General features: G+C 42.4%; 1 protein-coding gene across 2 annotated transcripts in view; it reads left to right on the forward strand.

Annotated features, from left to right (window-relative positions):
• Positions 1-3,623: 3,623 nt before the first annotated feature.
• Positions 3,624-21,258, forward strand: part of Tmem273 (transmembrane protein 273) — a 33,677-nt gene continuing 16,042 nt past the window's right edge. For both annotated transcript variants that reach the window (XM_042696560.1, XM_042696561.1), the window contains exon 1: positions 3,624-3,728. In XM_042696560.1, coding sequence (XP_042552494.1) covers positions 3,683-3,728 — 46 coding nt within the window. In that variant the 5' untranslated portion in view covers positions 3,624-3,682. The remainder of the gene's footprint in view (positions 3,729-21,258) is intronic.

The following is a 21,258-nucleotide window of genomic DNA, read 5'->3' on the forward strand; positions in this document are numbered from 1 at the left end:
TCTGTCAAAGGCTGAGCAGCATTCAGGAAGCCCAAGGATGAACTAATTCCTGAAGCCATGATGGGGTTGGATGAATGTCCAGCACGCATGGCAGGAAGTGCTCTGGGAACTGGCTCCTCCCTCTGGGGGACTCCATGAGGGAGGCTAGGCATGGAAAGAGCTTAGCTGCTGCCAGCTCCCTTGAATGGAGGCTCAAGAGGCGTCAGTAAGCGTATTTATACTTTATAAATGATATTTATTTTCCATTTGACTTGGGGCCTCAAGTTGGCTGAGCCTGTTGATAGCCATCAAACAATGCCAGCTCCTCCAGGGTGGGGAGCTGACTGGGGCTGGGGTCTGAGAACTTGCATGGGAAAATAAAGGACTTGGGTTCCTCTCCTCAACCGGAAGCCTGGCATTCCCTTCCCACCGTGCAGTGCGGCCTGCCTCACACAGACCACTGGGGAGGAGGGCACATGGGTGGGGAGGACAGCAGGAGTCACAGAGGCTCCCGCCATATTCAGAGAACCCTCATCTGTCACTGTGTTACGGTGGCCGTTTTCTGTCTGTCCCGGAGAAGCACATGTATTTTTATATCACAATTTGTTTTTAAAGGATAGTTTTGCTTTGTTTTGTTTTTCTTTTGGTTTTCGATTGTGCTGATCTAACAGGATTTGATTTTTTTAAATTGTTATTTCTATTTTTTAATTGTGAAAATACTGTACAGAGGGGTTACAATTACAAGGGCAAGATAATGAGTACATTTCTTATCAAGCATGGTTGCCTCCTCCTTTGTTTCCCCTTCCCATCCCTTCCCATCCTCCTCCCCCCCCTACCCAATCCTCCTCCCCACCACCAAAGTTGTAAAGTTCGTTTTTCCACATAAGGACTTGTACATCTCATTGTTGCAATGGGTCCACCCATATCCCTATTTAAACGATTTGTTTTTCCCCTTCCCCTCCACAAATTATACCAACCTCAAATACAGTGAAAGCAGGGGTTATACCGTGGGAGAGGGACATACAAAGCAACAAAGAAATAATCTTGTAAATGTGTTAAAACAATACCTGAAAGAAAAAAAAAAACATTTGAATACATATCTTAGGGTTCATTTCCCTAACATCAACTTATCTGACCTTTTCTGCTTGACTCAGACGTATACTAGTTATTGCAAATAAGGAAAACCATGGGACCTAAGTTTCTTTGGGACTGGCTTACTTCACTTAATATAATTTTTTCCAAGTCTTTCCATTTCCTAACAAATGGGGCAATGTCATTCTTTCTGATGGAGGCATAAAATTCCATTGTGTATATATACCACATTTTCTTGATACATTCATCTACTGAGGGGCATCTGGGTTGGTTCCACAGCTTAGCTATGGTAAATAATGCTGCAATAAACATAGTCGTGCTGGTAGCTTTAGTGTGTTCTTGTTTGTGAACATTTGAGTAAATGCCCAAAAGTGGGATTGCTGGGTCATAGGGAAGCTCTATGTGGAGTCTTTTGAGGAACCTCCATACTGCTTTCCAAAGTGGTTGAACAAGTTTACATTCCCACCAACAATGCAGTAGGGTTCCCTTCTGTCCACATCCCCTCCAGCATCTGTTGTTATTAGAGTTCTTGATTATAGCCATTCTAACTGGGGTGAGGTGGATTCTCAATGTTGTTTTGATTTGCATTTCTTTTATGGCTAGAGAGGTTGAGCATTTCTTCATGTGTCTATTGGCCATTCTTATTTCCTCTTCAGAGAAGTTTCTCTTTAAGTCTTTAGCCCACTTATTTATGGGGCAGTTGTTTCTTTGAAGATTTGTTGTTGGGGGATTTAATTTTTTGAGTTCCAGGTATATTTTAGATATGAGACCCTTATCTGTTGTAAGGCTAGTGAAGATCTTCTCCCAGTCCGTGGGCTTTCTATTAATCTTGCTATGTCCTTTGCCATACAGAAGCTCTGAAATTTCATGAAATCCCATTTGTCCAACCTTTCTTAAAAGATAGTTTTAAAATACTAAACGTGGAGTTACCCTATGATCCAGCACTACCACTCTTGGGCATTTATCTGCAGGTCAGGTTACAGCAAAGGCTCCCGTATGCCCATATTTACCACAGCATGGCTCACAATAGGCAATCATGGAAACAGCCCAGATGCCCTACAACAGATGAATAGATATAAGAATATTATATTATGCATATAATATATAATATATACTACATATGATATATGCTATGTAGTATATAAAATAATGAATATATATAGTATATGTTATATAATATAGATCTTATATGTAATATATACTATATAATATATCCTGTATAGTATAAATGTAATGAAGTATATATATATAATATAAAATAATTATGTAGCATATATTTATAAAATATAGTGTATGTAATATAGTTAAGTATATAATGTGTTATACTATCTTTTATACTATACTTTTATATTATACTACATTTTATATAGTATAATATATAGTATATAGTATATGAAAAATCATGCTTGCACCAATCACAGCAGTCACTCATGCAAATGAAAGTGTAATTTCTTATTTATATGAGGGATTGTGCCATGATTGTGTCTTCATTCGCATGGTTAAAAGATTGCTCTGTTTGGTGCAAGCATGATTTCTCATTTACATGATGGCTGGGACATTTGTTGCAAACAGAATCCTTCATTCTGTGATTGGTAGATAGAGCCAACTTGCCACACCCTCTTTCTGGCTATATAAGCAGGCTGTTTGACTTTCTTTATGAACCAGCCTGGAGTAACTTATAGTGAGTGCCCTTTGCGATCCTTTCTTGCTGACTTTTGATCTTTTTCCAAGCTGGAAACCCAGAAAGAGGCTAGTAGGAGAAACAGAACAGTAGTAGTGGGTTGAGGGACCAGCTGTGCAAAGGTGGTAATGGCCGGAATCTCAGTGATGGCAGCAGCAGTAACGAGAGAGTCATGTAGAACTCCAGAGAGTGGCTGGAAGCAGAGACAATAGAGACAGAGGGTTGAGAAGAGATGAACACAAGAAACCATGAGCCCTTGCTAGTGCAAGAATTGCAGAGAGCTGCCAAACTTTACCTGTCAAAGCCCTTAGGCGCTAGGCTGAGGGCTATAGCACTTGTCACAGGAGAGTAAAGGGTCTCACTACTCAAGATTTACATAGCAAGTGTGGCCTGCTGCTACTGGCTGGACCCATTGCTGCCAGAAGCCAATAATCACAAAAGCTGTCAAGTGCTGGGGATGTTGGTGATTCAACCCAGTGCAAAGGTTTCCAAGCTAAGTAACTGGAGCCCTAAGCTCAGGCTTCTTCTAAAGCCCAGGCAATAGGCTCTAGCTTTCCGGGTTTGGAGCTGTGGGCCACTAGGCCTTGGCATGCAGGAACCAGGATTGTCAGCATGGAAGAGTTTCTCCTTACCCATGCTTCCTAGCCAGGTAGAGCAAGAGGACCTCAGCCAGCTGATTGACCCCCCCCCCCCCATGCTTGAATCTCCATGCAGTAGGAGGGGCTGCAGTACCCAGCATATGCCAGCTTCCTTCTACCCCCTGACAGAAGTCACCCCTGGTCACAGAGAAGGCTGAGAGGGATGGAGCAACCTCTGGTTGTGGTGGTGACTTCCTTCCTCACCAGTCACGTGGGTCCGGCTTCTGGTCCCAGGAGCCTCAAGTCACACAGCTCACGGTGCCTGCCTAACTGTAGTGAGCGGAGAGCCAGCATGTGCTCAGGGGGACACATACTGAAAGCTCTCCTCTTCCTTTTGGGTAAGTGAGGGATATTATTGGCTTGATACTAACTGGGCTAGGGGAGTGTCTTAGAAAAGCTTGTGAACAGGAAAATGGGGACCATCAGCATACTGGAGATCCATTCTTAATAAAGGAATATGTTCCTTTGACAGATGGCTTTTTGGTCTTGGACCCTACATTGAACAATGGTCTTTCTCTCTCTTTCTCTCTTTCTTCTATATATGTGTATGTGTATGTATATATACAGTATATATACAAGTATATATAATATATACATATATACTAGATATACTATATATACAGATACACACACACATATATATCACACATACACACACACATATGTGTGTGTGTGTGTGTGTGTGTGTGTGTGTGTGCTGATCCAGAGGCTTGACCTCAGGGGCTGGACACTGTTGTTGAGCTTTTTTCTTTTTAAGTATATTTTTTTTATTGTAAAGATACTGTGCAAAGGGGTTACAGTTACATGAGTAAGGTAATGAGTACACTTCCTATTGAGCATTGTTACCCCCTCCTTTGTTTTCCCCCTACCATCCCTTCCCTCCCCACCTTCCTAACTTCTCCCTCTCCCCTAACCCCCAAAGCTGTAAATTTAGTTTTCAACAAAGTCTTGTACATCTCATTGTTACAATGGGTCAACCTGTATCCTTATTTCAGCATTTTGTTATTTCCCTTCCCTTCCTCAAATTAGGAAAAAAATATATATATACTAGATGCAGGGTGCTGGAATCAAATACAGTAAAAACAGGGATTATACCATGGGGGAAGAACATACAAATGAAACAAAAAATCACCCAATACATTATAAGTACATTAAACACAACAGCAACAAAGGTAAAACCTTATATGGTCATGTGTACATAGTTTTTTACCCTTCTCCTTATCCTAGGCATATACTAGTTCTTGCAAATAAGGGAAACCATAGGACCCATGTTTCTTTGGGCCTGGCTTACTTCAACTAATACGATTTTTTTCCAAGTCTTTCCATTTCCTAACAAATGGGGCAATGTCATTTTTCCTGATGGAGGCATAGAATTCCTGTGTGTGTGTGTGTGTGTGTGTGTGTGTGTGTGTATGTGTATATGTGTATATATACATATATATATACACATACATAAGATATGTAGATGTGTATGTATGTATATATACCTATAAGTACATAAGATATATATATCTTAGCTATGGAGAATAATGCTGCGATAAACATAGTTGTGCTGGTAGCTTTAGTGTGACCTTGTTTGTGATCATTTGAGTAAATGCCCAAAAGTGGGATTGCTGGGTCATAGGGGAGCTCTATGTGGAGTCTTTTGAGGAAACTCCATACTACTTTCCAAAGTGGTTGAACAAGTTTACACTCCCACCAACAATGCAGTAGGGTTCCCTTCTGTCCACATCCCCTCCAGCATCTGTTGTTATTAGAGTTCTTGATTATAGCCATTCTAAATGGAGTGAGGTGGAATCTCAATGTTTTGATTTGCATTTCTTTTATGGCTATAGCAGTTGAGTCTTTCTTCGTATGTCTAGTGTCCATTCTTATTTCGTCTTCAGAGAAGTCTCTCTTTAAGTCTTTATTAATTGGGTGGTTGTTTCTTTGAGGATTTGTTGTTGGAGGATTTAATTTTTTGAGTTCTAAGCATATTTTAGATATGAGGCCCTTATCTGTTGTATGGCTAGTGAAGATCTTCTTCCAATCCGTAGGCTTTCTATTGATCTTGCTTTGCTGAGCTTTTTTTTTTTTTTTGCTCAAGGCTAGCTTTCTACTATGTGAGCCCCAGCTCTACTTCTGCCTTTTTGCTAGTTTATTTTAGATATGTGTCTCACAGACTTTCCTATTTAGGCTGACTTTGAATCATGAGCCTCAGAGCTCAACCACCTGAGCAGATAGTATTGCAGACAACAATACTCCTTGGTTTGAACTTCCAAGAGCAACTAAGTGAAGGGAAGATAGGAGAGGTCATGTGATCAGGCTTGAGACCTAGAAAATCATTTCCCACTGTGGTTCCATTGTTGATAAACTAAAATAAATTTCTAGAATGCTCTGGATGTCAGTTTCTCAAGTGATGACATGGGAGGCAATAATGTTTATTTTATAGGATTATGAGAGAACTAAGTTGAATCTAACCAACTAGAAGCAAGAGGCTTACATAAAAATAGAAGGTGTAGGTAAGGCGATACTGCTATTCATTACCCAGATATATTCTTTAAATCACCTTTAATGCTGTGTACTGAAAGAAGGAAAGAGGAAGAGAGGTTGAAACAAATAGCAAAGTAGGACCAGGTAGAAAGAGAAAGTTATAAATATCTTGGAGTGCTAGCCTTGAGCAAAAACGCTCAGGGACAACACGCAGGCCTTGCTATCAAACCCCTGGACCAGCACAAAAGACAAGCAGACAGAGAAAGAAATCTAGAGAGAAGAGGCAGGTGGGGATTTATGCAAATTAGAGAGAGTCAGGCATGGAGAAAGACTGCTGCTTTGTATTGTTTCCTTAAACACGGTTATTTCTTTAAAAGGACAGCAGGTCTGTTCAGGCCCTTCATTAGGCTGCTCGGGGCAGCACTCAAAGGCCAGAGCCTATCTTGGGGTAGACTCCCCTGTATGGACAGCAGATCTGTCTCCTCAACAACAGCACAAATGATTCCCCAAAATGGGGTCCCACGTGAGCTCAAACCAAGCAGGGAGAGCAGTGACCAACACCATCTTCCAGGTCAGCAAGCCGGGCAGGCACTTACCAACTTTACCACACAGTCATGGGTCCCTGACTGTCATGATGATGATGGGATGGCAAGGAGCACTGAACAACCATTATGGAGGTGCAGGGAAGCTGAAGTCAAAGTATGCCTACCCAGGAAAGTAGCAAAAGATAAGACAGCTCTTCCTCCATCCCCACCCCATGAAAAAAGGAAGTCAAATTTAAGAAATCCCACTGAAAAAGTGTGCAAATTATACAAGCAGGCAATTCCTTGAAGAATTAAAATTAAGCTATTTTTTAAAATGTTCAAACTGCCAGGCACTGGAGGCTCACACCTGTGATCCTAGCTACTCAGGAGGCTAAGATTTAAGAACTGCAGTTCAAAGTCAGCCTGGGCAGGAAGTTTGCAAGACTCTTGTCTCCAATAAACTACTGTAAAAGCTGGAAGTGGAGCTGTGGCTCAAGTGGTAGAGTGCTAGTCTTGAGCAAAAGATGCTCAGGGACAGCACCCAGGCCCTGAGTTCAAGCCCCAGGACTAGCACAAAAAAGGAAGGAAGGGGGCTGGGAAGGTGGCTCAGTGGTAGAGTGCTTGCCTTGCATGCATGAGGTCCTGGGTTTGATTCCTCAGCACCACATAAGCAGAAAAAGTTGCAAGTGGCACTGTGGTTCAAGTGGTAAAGCGCTAGCCTTGAGCTGAAGAGCTGAGGGACAGAGCCAGGCCCAGAGTTCAGGCCCCACAATTGTCAAAAAAAAAAAAAAGAAAGAAAGAAGGAAGGAAAAAATACATAAGGAAAGCAAGCAAGCAAGAAAGAAAGAAAGAAAAAAAAAGAGAGGAAAGATGGAAAGAAGGAAGGAAGGAAGGTAGGAAGGAAGGAAGGAAGAAATTAGACAACTCTAATTTTTTAAAGTCTTGCTTTCAACAGGCTGGAATATTATTTTTTAATCTACAGAAATGTATTTATTAGAAATAAGGATATATATGATCATTGTGAAAAATTCCAGTACAGAGAAACTAAAAGGAAAGAGTACAATAATCCTTTACTGTATGTCTTTCCAGTCATTTCTTGGGTAGGTAGCAAACATGTAAAATCCAACTGCACCTACATAACCCTAGTTCTATAACTGTCACTTTGTCACCATTGCTCTATTTTAGTCCGTAGAAGTCACGACTTTTATTTAAACCTAACAGCTATGGAAAGAGACATTAGAGGTTTACCATTTTAGCCAGATTCCTACTGATAGCCACTTGTTTCTATATTTCATTATGGCTTCAGCAGTGCTGAATAGCTTCTTTTTTTTCCTTTTTTTTGGTTGGTCATGGGGCTTGAACTCTGGGCCTGGACGCTGTCCCTCAGCTCTTCAGCTCAAGGCTAGTGCTCTACCACTTGAGCCATAGCACCATGTCCGGCTTTTCTGCTTATGTGGTGCTAAGGAATCGCACCCAGGGCCTCATGCATGCAAGGCAAGCACTGTATCACTGAGCTATCTTTCCAGCCCCTGAATAGCTTCTTATAAAATATATTTGGAAGCTCTGACCCTATTATTTCATTAGGATAAGTTCTTTCATGTGGTATTTTTGGGAAAAGGTGTTGACTAACTTGCTTGTGTGTGTGTGTGTGTGTGTGTGTGTGTGTGTGTGTGCATGCACACACACGTGTGCACGTGCCTGGCTTACCTCACTTAACATGATGTGCTATAGTCCTTCCATTTCCCTGCAAATAACATAATATTGTTCTTTCTAATGGATGAGCAGAATTCCATTGTGCATAAGTATCACATTTTCTTGATCCACTCATCTATTGTAGAGCATCTGGACTGTTTCCATAACTTGAACATTGTGAATAGTGCAGCAATGGACATGATGTGTAAGGGTCTTTACTGTGTCCTGACTTGTAATATACTAAGTACTGCCAGTCCTGAGGCTTGAAATCAGGGATTGGGCTCTGTCTCTGAGCTTTTTTTTTTCTCCCATCCTATGCTTGAACTCAGGGCCTGGGCACTGCTCTGAGCTCTTTTGCTCAAGGCTAATCCTCTACCATTTTGAGCCACAGCTCCACTTCTGGTTTTCTGGTAGTTAATTGGAGATAAGAGTCTCATGAACTCCTGCCCAAGCTGGATTTGAACTATGATCCTCAGATCTCAGCCTCCCGAGCAGGTAGGATTACAAATGTGAGCCACTGGTGCCCAGCAGCATGTACTTCTTAAGAATAGAAATCTTCAGAAATGGCCATGGAAGTGGAGGAGCATCTGAAGTGAAGTAAGCTGGGACCAGAAAGACAAAACCACTGTGTGTTCTCACTCTGTGGTGGGAACCAGTCAGTCTCATGGGAAGAGAGAACAGGGCAGTGGTCACTGGAGGCTGAGAAGAGGGAGGGGCCTGAGAGCGACAGAGGGAAGGTGGAACCATAGTATGTTTTAATGGGAGGGATTCCTGTAGCACAGTGGGATAACTGTAGTCTCTGACAGCTTATGCTTTATTTCTAGAAGAGTCCCAAGCTTTCCGACACATAGAAATGGCAACTGAGGAGATGGAGTTGGCTATCCTAGTTCGATCATTAAACATTAGGAATATATATCAAATTATTGTGCCATACCCTCTAAGTAAGTGAAAATACTGTGTTGATAAAAAGTTTTAAAAAGGTGGGGGGTGGGCTTGGAACGTAGCTTAAGTGGTAGAGCACTAGCCTTGAGCAAAAGAAGCTCAGGGACAGTGCCCAGGCCCTGAGGTCAAGCCCCAGGACTGGCAAAAAAAAAATGCTTAACGAAAGGACTAAAAATAATTTTTATGTAATTTTTATTATCTTTAAGTAGTTGTACAGGCGGCTTTCAATTCAATGTGTCAGTTTAAAAGCACAGTGCATCTTGATGAGTGTCGCCCCTGTCTCCGAACCCCACTCATCCCCTCAAGTTTCCTGGCTCCATTTTCATGTGTGCACATTGAACATTAGGACTTCATGAACATTCGCCCACTCTTCCCTGCTCCACTTGTCTGCTCCCCCTGCTTGACTTCCTCCACAGCCTTTCTCATAACGATAGGTTTGAAGCACATGGCTTCCTGTCTCCCTGTTTCTTCAAGTCCTCATTTTGGGGTTTGCCTGATTTCCCTAAATGACTAATGCAGGTTACCCACAGGCTACAGGAGGCTGCCACACTTCTCAGCACTGCTCATCTGGAGGCTGCATGATGAGGAAATGCTGAAGTACTCTTCATACTATGACTTCAAAACAAAACAAAACAAAACTATTCAGGCACCAGTGGTCATACCTGCCATCCTAGCTACTAAGAAGGATGAGATCTGAGGGTCATGGTTCAAAGCCAGCTTGGGCAGGAAAGTCTATAAGACTAAAAAGCTGGAAGTAGAGCTGTGGTTCAAGTGGTACAGTGCTAGCTTTGAATAAAGAAGCTCAGGAATAGCACCTATGCCTTGAGTTCAAGCCCAGTACTGGCACAAATAAATAAGGTTAAAAAAAAACACAAAAATTCTTAAAGGAAGTTTTGGATTACAGTCATCACAATTCTTAATAACTAGTTTGTTCTCTAAATACCAACTAATCCATAGTTTTAAGTTTTGCTACAATGCCAGTGTAAGAAGAGCTCTTGAAAATATATGATAACTTTTCTGGGCATTTTATTGTAGGCCTGCATCCTTATTCCAGAAAAAAAAAGCTGTCATAGAAAATATTCCTGAGGGCTGGGCGCTGGTGGCTCAGGCCTGTAATCCTAGCTACTCAGGAAGCTGAGATCTGAGGATCACGGTTCAAAGCTATCCTGGAAAGGAAAGTCTGTGAGACTCTTATCTCCAATAAACCACTAGAAAACCAGAAGTGGTGCTGTGGCTCAAGCGGTAGAGCACTCACCTTGAGCTGAAGAGCTGAGGGACAGCGCCCAGGCCCAGAGTTCAAGCCCCACGACTGACAAAAAAAACAAACAAAACAAAAAAGAAAATATCCCTGTGGACTCTAATTCCAACTGAAATATCAGTCATCTGTCTTCCTTTTAATGCTGTTGGAAGACTTCCACTGAAATCTATGTATTATTGTAATCAAGAGAATAAAAGACATACAATATCACTTTAATTATGTTCCAGTACCTAAAACATCTTTCACGGAAAGAGCCAGCGTTATTGAAGAGAGAGAGGTTTTTCTCTTTTCTTTTTTTTTCCCCCCACTGCCTTAATTTATAATGAAAAGATGGCAGAAGCCAGGGTAAAGAGAATTAAATTCGTTTTTATCTTACAAGTCAAAGTCATCACTTTATTCCTTGGCTCTTAGTCCCTGAGATCTTTGTAAAAATCTTTCCTGACAGCTTTTCCCCTGTTCCAGTTTTCTGCCAAGACAATGGTTTAGAATTGTGTGGTGTGTGGATTTGTTACTGAGGAAAAAAAAAATTCTTGGTGCATTTGTTGCCATCATACATCATCTCAAATGACACAAAAGAAAATGGTGGAGTCTCATGCCTAGTCATCAGAAGGGAAGGGAGGGGCCCTGGACCCCAAGGAGACTAGATGTGTTTCCTCAAAGAGCAAGAATTTCTGTCTGTGATTTTTGTCCTTTCTCTAATTGCATTGCTTGCTGTTTGATTTCAATTGTCAGATATTGTTCTTGATAACTTCTATATGACTCCTTTATCAAATCTGTAACCTGCAAGTCTTACTTCTAATTTGATTTTTCATTATCTTAACAAGACTTTCATGAAACAAAAACATTTCTTTCTTTCTTTGATTATTTGCTACTAGTGGGGCTTGAACTCAGGGCCTCGTGCTCTTGCTTATTTGTTGTTATTGTTGTTGTTTTGTGTTTTGGGGGGTATTTTTGCTTACAGATGACACTTGCCACTGGAGGCATACCTCCGGTTCTGGAGTTTTGGTTATTTAGAGTCTTATGGATTAGTCTTTCTGGGCTGGCTCTGAATCTCAGTTCTCAGATCTCAGCTTCCTGAGTAGCTAAAATTGGAGGCATGAGCCACCAACACTATCTTGAAAAAAAGTGTTTAATTTTAATGAAGTCTAATTTATTGATTTTTTTTTAGTGGGCCTTGCTTTTGGTATCAGGTCTGAAAATTTTTACCAAGTCTACGTCCCCAAGATTTTCTCCTAAATTTTATATAGTTTTGTGCTGTGCAGCTAAATGGTTGATCTGTTTTGAGGTTGTTTCTGCATTAGTTACGAGTTTTAGGTCAAGCAACTTTTCTTTGTTCCACACTATCAATTGATTAAACTCTATGAATCTGACTGTGCTTACTGGTCTGAGATCAATTGATGCTATGTGTGAGATTTATGCCCCTTGCTTATAGGACTATCTCCATTCCTGTAGGCGTAGAAAGCCTCACGATCACATAGTGGTCCTCCTGTTCATTCTTTCTTCCCCAAAAAGTTTTTTGTGTGCCAGTTCTGGGGCTTGAACTTAGGGTCTTGTGGCTTTCTTGCCTATGGCAGACATGTTACCATCGGAGTCACACCTCCAGCCTAGCTTTTTGCTGGTGAATTAGAAATCAAGTCTTGAAGACTTTTCTTTCCAGGATGGCTTTCTTTCCAAGTCTTAACCTTAATCCTACCAAAGATTACAAGACATGAATCACCAATGCCTGGCTTCAAAATATTTCTAGTAATTCTGATTCCTTTACTTCTCCCATGTAAATCTGGGAATCACCTTTTGAGTATCTACAAAATAAAAATTCTTTCTAGGTTTTCTGATAGGAAGTAAATAAAGGTATAGATAGATCTGGTACTAGTTGCAGTCTTGGACACATTGCACTTTTTGTGAACTCTGTGTCTCCTTTTATTACTGAGCTTTTCATTTTTTTTCTCTTCAGTGTTGTGCTGTTTTGAATCTATGAAATACATGTATGTTCTATTAGACTAGACTCATGCCTACCTATTTTTTTAATATCTGTAAGTTGTATTGTGCTTATGTTTTTCCTTCTGGGTGCTCTTGTTAGTGTATAGAAGTACACTTGGTTTATATATGCTTCTCATATGACCCACCCCACTGCTGACTTTACTATTCTCAGAATCATGTTTTAAGTCCTTTCAGATAATTCAGATTTTCTTCTTATTGTGTGCAAATGAGTCACAGTTTTTATTTGGCTTTTTGTTTGTTTGGGGTTTTGGTGCTGGTACTGGGTCTTAATCTCAGTATCTTGAGCTCTTGTTTGGCTATTTTCACTCACAGCTGGTGTTCTGCCACTTGAACCACACTTCCACTTTCAGTTTTTGCTGGTTAAGTGGAAATAATAGTCTTTCAGATTTATCTGCCCTGGGTTGGCTTCAATCTGTGATCCTCAGATCTCAGTCTTTTGAGCTAGGTTGGTAAGTGTGAGCCACTAGTGCCTGGAAAGTTTTCTCTTTCCTTGCTCAGGAATACAGCTGCTGTTTCCTTGCCTTGTTTTGTGGGCTGCAAGAACTTCAGTGCCAGAGGACCTGATGGCAGATATTTTGGCCCCATTGTGGTCATAGTAGGAAAGTATCTTGTTTCTCACCATTAATTAGTGTTCGCTACAGGTATTTTCATAGATGGTCATTGTCAAGGTGAGGCAGTTTCCTTTGATTCATAGTTTCTGAGAGGTTTTATTTATAAATTTTTATCATGAATGATCATGTTATCTTGTCTGTGTGTTTCCTGCATCACTTATATAACATGTGACTATGATTATGACATTGACTGACTTCCAAATATTGAACCAGCTTTGCATTCTGGAAACTCCATTCATTAAATAATATCCAACTACTTTTATATATTGTTAAATCCTCTTGCAGATATTTCATTAAGGGAGGGCGCATCTATATTCATCAAGTATACTGTCTGGTTGGGGGATTTTTTTGCATCACTTTTGTTTGGATTGAGAATTGGGATAATGCTTGTTTCAAAAATGGATGACAAGGATTTTGTCATTTAGCAAACTTTACATTTTCGGGCAAGGATTATGTAGAACTCTATTAAGTCTTTTTCAAACTCTTGCTACAATTCTTCCATGAAACAATCTGCATACAAATTTCTTTTGAGTAGTTTATAAATTATAAAACCAACTTCCTCATGAAATCATAGGGCTACTTAAACTCTTTTATATTGGGTCCATTTTGTAGTTTGTACTTTTTGAGAAATTATTACAGTTCTTCTAAATTGGCAAATTTTGGAGCATAAAGTTGTTCATAGTATTCCATTATTATTGTTATGTTGGTTATTGTTATTATTATTTTGGTGTCTGTAGGGTTTAGAAAAATATTTTTTGTATGTGCTGGTCTTAGGGCTTGAGCTCAGATTCTATGCACTATTCCTGAGATTTTGGGCTCAAGGTCCCACTTTGAGCCACAGCACCATTTCCAGTGTTTTGGTAGTTAATTGGATATAAAAGCCTCCTAGCAAACTTTTCTGCCTGGGTTGGCTTTGAATCACAGTCCTCAGATCTCAGCTTCTTGAGTAGCTAGTATTACAGGTGTGAGCCACTGACACCTGCCCACAATATTCTTTTATTTCTCATATTGGTAAATGGTGTCTTCCTTTGTTAGTCTTGCCAGAAGTGTTTCAACTTAACTTTCCAAATGACCAAGTCTTTGTTACTCTAATTTTTTAACCATTATTTTTCTATTCTGTTGTATTGTTTTCTGTTCCTGCCCTTATTATTTACTTTATTCTGCTTGGTCTGGGTTTATTTGACTTTTTTCTAGTTTCTTTAAGTGGCATCTTAGACTATGGACTTAAGTCCTTTCCAATGTAAGCATTTAGTGCTTCAAATTTTCCTCTCAGGACTGCTTTAGTTATGACCTACATACTTGATGTGTGTTATTTTCATTCAGCTAATGAATGTTTTATTTCCTTGGGAATTCTTTTAATCCATGGATTATTTAGAAGTATTGCTAGTTTCCAAATTTGAAAATATCCTTTTTATTATCGATTTGTTGTTGGTTCCATTGTGATCAGAGAACGAAATTTGTATGGCTTAACTCATTTTAAATTTATTGAGGCTTTTGGCCCATTAAGCAGTTTTGTTGTTTTTGCTTCTATAGGTGCTCAGAGGAATATGTAGCATGCTAATGTTGTGTGAACTGCTTTGTAAATGTGGCTAATTTTTCTATATCATTGATGGTTTCCTATCTACCTGTTCTATCAATTGTCAAGGGGAAGGTGTTGAAATCTCCAACTGTAATTGTATGACAGGGGTTCAGGTCTTTATTTGGCTTTATTCATGAATGGAGAGGGGCTGTGGCCACAACTTTCTCTATGCTGGTTAGTCATAGCAAACTGGCTAATAATCTTGTCCTCTAGGCTGCCCCTTACTTTGTCAAGAGCTGGCTTCTCTTGGCAATTATCTTTCTATGCTTCTTTGAGTCGTAGGATGCTAGTCTTCTTCACTACCCAGTCTGGGACTTAGGATGCAAAAAGAAACCCAAGGAGCCAGATTCTGGTTGCTCATGCATGTAAATCCTAGCTATCCATGAGGCTGAGATGTGAGGATTGCAGTTTGAAGCCAGCTTGGGCACCAAAGTTCATGAAAGTCTTATCTCAAATTCACCACTAAAATGCCATAAGCGGAGCTGTGGCTCAAGTGGTAGCATGCTAGCCTTGAGAAATAAAAAGTGAGAGCTCAGGGCCCTGAGTTCAAGCCCTAGTACCAGCACAAAAGAAAAGAAAAGAAAGGGAAAGAAAATAAGAGAAAAGAAACCCATAGAAATCCAATTTTCTGTTATTAATGGTGTCCCTCAATCCCTAGCCTGTCTGTCTTTTCTCCTCCATTCAGGTTCTGCTTATACTTGTTTTTAAATATAGTACCTATCACTTCTTGGCTTTTGGCTAAGATAAAGTGTAAGTGGAGTGTCTAGAGGTTTTAGCTATATTTAGTGGGGAGAGGACAGAAAAGTAAGCATATTCCATCTCTCTAGCAATGAGTTTTGAAGCCCATTTGCAGAGTAGATGATTTGGAGTTTTTTCTTTAGGGAACAGGGCTGAATTACCCAACATGCCTCAGACACACATCCCTGATCTTGGAGGTTCCTGAAGGAGAAGGGATGTCCTGTAAGGGAAAGGAAGGAGGGCCCGTCTTGGCAGCATGCCACCAGGGATGCCCTGGATCTCAGGCCCTCTGAGAGCCATGGCTGACAGGAAGTGGCGCTGGCTGACCGGCCAGCTACACACAGGCCAGCTGACCTGCTCTCTAGCTCCCAAATTAAACCATCTGAGCTTCCCCCTTACATCCACTGTGCATCTGTGCCCCGTGCAGACCCTCCTGTGGCCACCAGAGTTATTTGAACTGTTCCTTTTATTAAATTTGATTCCATTAAATAACTGGTTAATGGGTCTCAGCAAGACAAATTGGATTTGCTCTGACCTCATCTGCATCAGAGCAGCTGGGAATTTCTTCTTGATTTGTTTGGGACCACACCAGCAGGGTCGATGCTGGCTGGCTTCTGACACCCCATTACACCCCCTTACCCTCACCCAATTCCCCACTGGTAGCAGTGGGGAGGCTGTGGTTGACCATGGGGCTGAGTCATGACTTCTGTCACAGCTGGTGGACAGTCCAGGTCCAGCCCTGCTGGAAGGTAAAACCTCACGGAGTAAGTTCAGCTATTGGAAGCTAAATTGATCCAGAGAGAGTTCTAGAAATACTGAGACAGGAGCCCTGGGATGTCTCTGTGGCAAAGAAGCACAGAGGCCCTCCCAGCTGCTGCAGTGGGTCCTGGTTGTTGAGCCATGCACAATTCCAAAGGTACATTAGTCAACTGTTAATGATGTACCATCCTTCATGCCAGTGGGGTGGGAGGCTTTCTTGAAGCCAGGCCAATCTGGGTTCAAGTCCCAGATAATTCATACTCAGACCTGTGAGTCTGAAGAATTTAGTCTCTGATTCCTTGGTAGTTAGGATCCCTAACGCACACACACACACACACACACACAGATATCTTTTGCGTCTTGCCAGGGAATATTGGGCAAGTTCACAAACTACATCAACATCTAGGTATAAAAAGAACACAGGGCTGGTATGTGGCTTACTGGTAGAGTGCTTGTCTAGCATGCACAAGGCCCTGGGTTCAATTTCTCAGGACCACATAAATGAAATAAATAAATAATTTTTTTTAAAAGAAGAACATGAGCCATGTGCTGGTGGCAGATTTCTGTAATCCTAGCTACTCAGGAGGTTGAGATATGAAGATCACATTTGAAGCCAGCATAGAATGAAAGTCCACAGGATTCTTTTTTTTAAAAAATAAGTTTTTTTATTGTGAAAATACTATACAGAGGGGTTACAGTTACATTAGCAAGGTAATGAGTACATTTCCTATCCAGCATTGTTGCCTCCTCCTTTGTTTTTTCCCTGCCATCCTTTCCCCTCCACCTCCTCAACTACACTATAGGATTCTTATCTGCAGTCAGTCACCACAGAGCAGGAAGTGAAGTGTCTCAAATGGTAGAACACTAGCCTTGAGCACAAAAGCTCAAAGACAGAACTTAAGCCCTGAGTTCAAGCCCTAGGGCTAGCACACAAAAAAGGTAGAAAGTAAGAAGGAAGGAAGGAAGGAGAGGGAGAGACACACACACACACACACACACACACACACACACACACACACGGAGATGGAGACAGAGACAGAGAGACAGAGGCAGAGACAAAGAGGCAGAGAGAGGGAGGGAGAGAGAGAGAAAGAAAGACAGAGAGAGAGGGGGGAGAGAGAAAGAAAGGAAGAAAAGGAAAGAAATAAAGGAAGGAAGGAAGGAAGGAAAGAAGGAAGGAAGGAAAGAAAGAAAGAAAGAAAGAAAGAAAGAAAGAAAGAAAGAAAGAAAGAAAGAAAGAAAGAAAGAAAGAAAGAAAGAAAGAAAGAAAGAAAGAAAGAAAGGAAGAAAGAAAGAAAGAAACATGAGTTGTGATCCTAGCTGCTGGAAAGGCTGAGATCTGAGGATCACGATTCAAAGCCAGCCTGACCAGGAAAGTCCATGAGCCTCTTATACCCAATTAAGCACCCACAAAAAGCTAGGAATTGAACAAATTGTGGTTCAAGTGGAAGAGTGCCAGCCTTGAGTAAAAAGTGCCCAGGGACAGCACCCAGGCCCCGAGTTCAAGCCCCAGGACTACCACAAAAACGAAGAAGAAGGGGAAAAAAGAGGAACCTGAGTCCCTGGGCCCCATAGCAGAAAGTGAAGGCTGTGTGTTGGGGAGGGGTTTCCCCAGCTTGGTGGCCACCCTGGTGACAGACAGGAAGGGAGGGGATACTTTGAGTCCACTTCCTACCTTTACTTAGGTTGGAAGGGGTGCTGTTTAGAACCACAAATCAGTCTGGGAGAAAACCAGGGGTTGGGTAGACCACCTGGTGGGAGATCTGGCAGCAGCAGGCCCATCCTCAGTCATGGAGTATCTGTGGGACTCAGGAAACTGAGGCCAAGCCTGTTACTATCCTGTTCTACTCACCTTGGGGGAATTTGCAGAATGATACTTCTCCCTTTAGTAGGTAACCCTGGAGAAGGGCCCTGAAGAATGAGACAGTGTGGCCGTTTTGAACAACTGGCATCATTCATTCATTTGTTCATTTGTTTATTAATTTATTTGGCAGTACTGGGGTTTGAAATCAGAGCTAACTTAACATTTGCTGGTTAAGTACTCTACCACTTGAGCTACCCCCCACCAAGCCTTTATTTGCTCATAGTTATTTTTTAGATAGGATCTTGTACTTTTTGTCTAGGCTGGCCTTAAAAAAATCATTCTTATCTCTGCCTCACAAGTAGCTAGGTGTGCTCAAGTGCAACAAGCTTGATTTACATATGAACTATATGGACATGTAGCAAGTTCTGGCCTCTGAAAATGTCAGAGATGCCTTATAAAAACATAATTGGGCTGGGTGCTGGTAGTTCATGCCTGTCATCCTCACTACTCAGAAGGCTGAGATCTCAAGATCACAGTTCAAATCCAGCCTGGGCAGAAAAGTCCATGAAAATCTTATTTCCAATTAGCAACAAAAAAAGACAGAAGTAGAACAGTGGTTCAAGTGTAGAATGCTAGCCTTATGCACAAAATCTCATGGACAGCACCCAGGCCCTGAGTTCAAGTTCCAGGACCAACACAGACAGAAAGAAAGACAGACAGACAGACACACACACACAACCAAAATCAAAACAACAACAACAAAAACTATAACTGGAGTAAGATGTCCAGCTTACAGTGGGGCTCACTACACAGCCATCCTTGGTAAACAGAAACAGATGGCTGGGACTACTTCCCTGGGTTTGCTGAGGGGCTCTGGTGTGGGCTGCCTGCGTCTGCTTCCTCTGCACTGCCACAGCTCTGTCCAGCGGCCAGGCCAGCTGTCAGCCCGCAGTGCCACTCCCTGAGCATGTGCTCCCTCAACCAGGTCCCAGAGGATGCCACGTGAAGCTTCCTAGAGGCTGAAGAGCACAGTATGAATATTGCATGAATAATAATGACCCTACCACTTAGCGGTTATACAACGCTTTCCTCTTCCACAATACTTTACCATCATTAATTAGTTATTCTGTAATGTTCCCAGCCTCCCTGCTCTCTGCAAAGGCGGACCCAGAGCTTCATGAGCGCAAACAGACCTGCTCTGGTTTGTGGCTTTTGCATCCGAACAGACCGAGACCTTAGCTTCCTCTTCTTCAGTGAGCACATGTGTATACCCCTTCCTCATCTGAGGTTGAGGGCTGCCTCTTGCTCCCCACTTCTACAGCCCCCAGGAAAGTAGGGGACATGGCTGGTCAAATAGATGGTGTGATTGTTACAAAGTTTATAAAGATGGTGAAAAAACCATTCCTCATTGCATGGAGGATGGGTAGGCGTTCCAGCCATGGGTCCTTCTGTGTGGCCCTCCTGGGACAAGCACTGCCCACATCATTCGTTTTTAGTTTGGCTCTCTGGAGATTTCAGCAGCTCCCTAGCCAGATATGGCTGGATGTGACCACACCAAGTGTCTTTGTCCTGGTCAGAGTGTACCCAGGGCCTCCCTAACACTTCCACCTACTGCCTTTCTTTGCAAACCCTATAGCCCATTGCATGTGCCTTGGACCTAAGTCAGCACCTGCCTCCAGACCCTCCATTAGCCCAGAAAGGTATTGATCAGTTTGGCTTCTGTGAGCTGAGTATTTGGATCCCAGTGTGTGAATCTTTAAGAATTAATTAGCAAAGATTGCTCAGGGAAAAAAAAAGTGGGTACAAGTTTTTGACTGTCTGGTCACCCACCATTATCATTCTCCTCTTAATTATAGTGCTATTTCTGGAAGCTAGAGACACTCGCTCACACTTTATAGCTTCCCTTGGCCTTTCTGTCTGCTCAGTGACCTTCAGTGGCCCCTGCTTCCTGTTCCTACCCAGTGCGGTCATGGCCCTGTTGCCTATAAAATCACTGACCCTGGGAACTCTGACAGCCCCAGCTTTTAGTGCTCAGTGTGGCATGGGCTGAGGGGAAAGACACAGAGGCAGCCTAATAGGCTAAGTTTTTCAGACCCAAGGAGTGTGCCGCCATCTTTTGTGTGGTTACAGTCCTTTAGGCCAACCATGGGATGCTCTCCTGAGCTTGTCTAAGATCCCTCATTTGCCCACAGTGTCAGCAGCACTGTATGTCAGTGCCCGGAGCTACCTTCTCTAGTTCCCAAACCTTCAGCATCTGTGACAGCTTCATTCCTTTGTTCCTGCTTCCCCTTCTACCTGGACACCTTCCCCAGCTGCCCCCTCAAGCCTTGCCCACTACCTTTCTTCATTGGCTCTGGTAAATCCTTAAATAATAAACTGCAGAGAGCTTCTCTGACACCGTTGGTCCTCCTGGCTGGCCAATCACGGTGGACTTCCTGTGTTAAGCGAGACTCCATAAGTTGCATTCCCTACCCCATGGGCTGTTGGGAATCTTCAGCTGGGTTTGTGGAGCTAGTGAGTGCTCTGAGTCCTTTAAGTGCTCCTTCTGCATTAGGGAGGACTATAGGAACCAATACAGTGTCCACAGGTCTCTGACTGCTGCCCTGAAGCCATCTATTTGGCCTCTCTGCCTTCTCCTGTTCTGTTTTGTTTTGTTTTGTTTTGTTCCTTTGTTTTGTTCTGTGACCCTCATAGCACTGTCTGGAAGGTCTGGGTTCTGCCATCAAGTCTAACTCCTTTCAGAGAAAAAAATGAAGCAGAAAAAGCCACAAAGTGGTGGCGGGGAGGCGGGAGGGGGGGAGGGAGGTGTCCTGTTTACTTGAAGTTTGACAGTTAGAACTGCACTCTAATAACACAGGAAGAGCAATTTCAGGTGGTTTCCAGGCTTGTGATGGGGCATCTGAGGTTTTGCAGATCATAATGGTATCACAGAAAGCTCTAAAGCCCCCTTTCCCCGTGGTGGGGGCATGTAACCAAGGCTGGGCTGGGACTAAGGCGTGCTACATGGTGCATATGTCACTGCCAGCGTTGGGCAGGTCAGGGAGAGCTGCAGGGGCCAGGCTATGCAGTGATATGTACCCTCTCACAGACATCAAGAAGGGGTAGGGCTGCCAGCTCCCACGCCCAACCAGCCCAGAATGAGAAATGTGAGCCTTGTGCTCTGCTCTTACCTCCTAGGCCAGCTGCCATTTCCAAGAGTCTCAGGATAAAAAGATGGAAATGAGGCCAGGTGCTGATGGCTCATACCTATAATCTTAGCCACCCAGGAGGCTGAGATCTGAAGACTGAGGCTTGAAGCCAGCCAGGGGAAGGAAAGTCTGTGAGACTTTCTTCCAATTAACCACCGTAAAGCCAAAAGTGGCATTGTGGCAGAAGTGGTAGACCACTAGCCTTGAGCACAAAAGCTCAGGGACAGCACCCAGGCCCTAGATCAAGCCCCAGAACCGACATTATAAAAAGAGACATTTTAAAAAGAGATGAAGGAGCTGCTT

The sequence above is a fragment of the Dipodomys spectabilis genome, unplaced genomic scaffold, assembly GCF_019054845.1.
Source record: "Dipodomys spectabilis isolate Male_0828 unplaced genomic scaffold, ASM1905484v1 ptg000207l, whole genome shotgun sequence".
Classification (NCBI taxonomy): Eukaryota; Metazoa; Chordata; class Mammalia; order Rodentia; family Heteromyidae; genus Dipodomys; species Dipodomys spectabilis.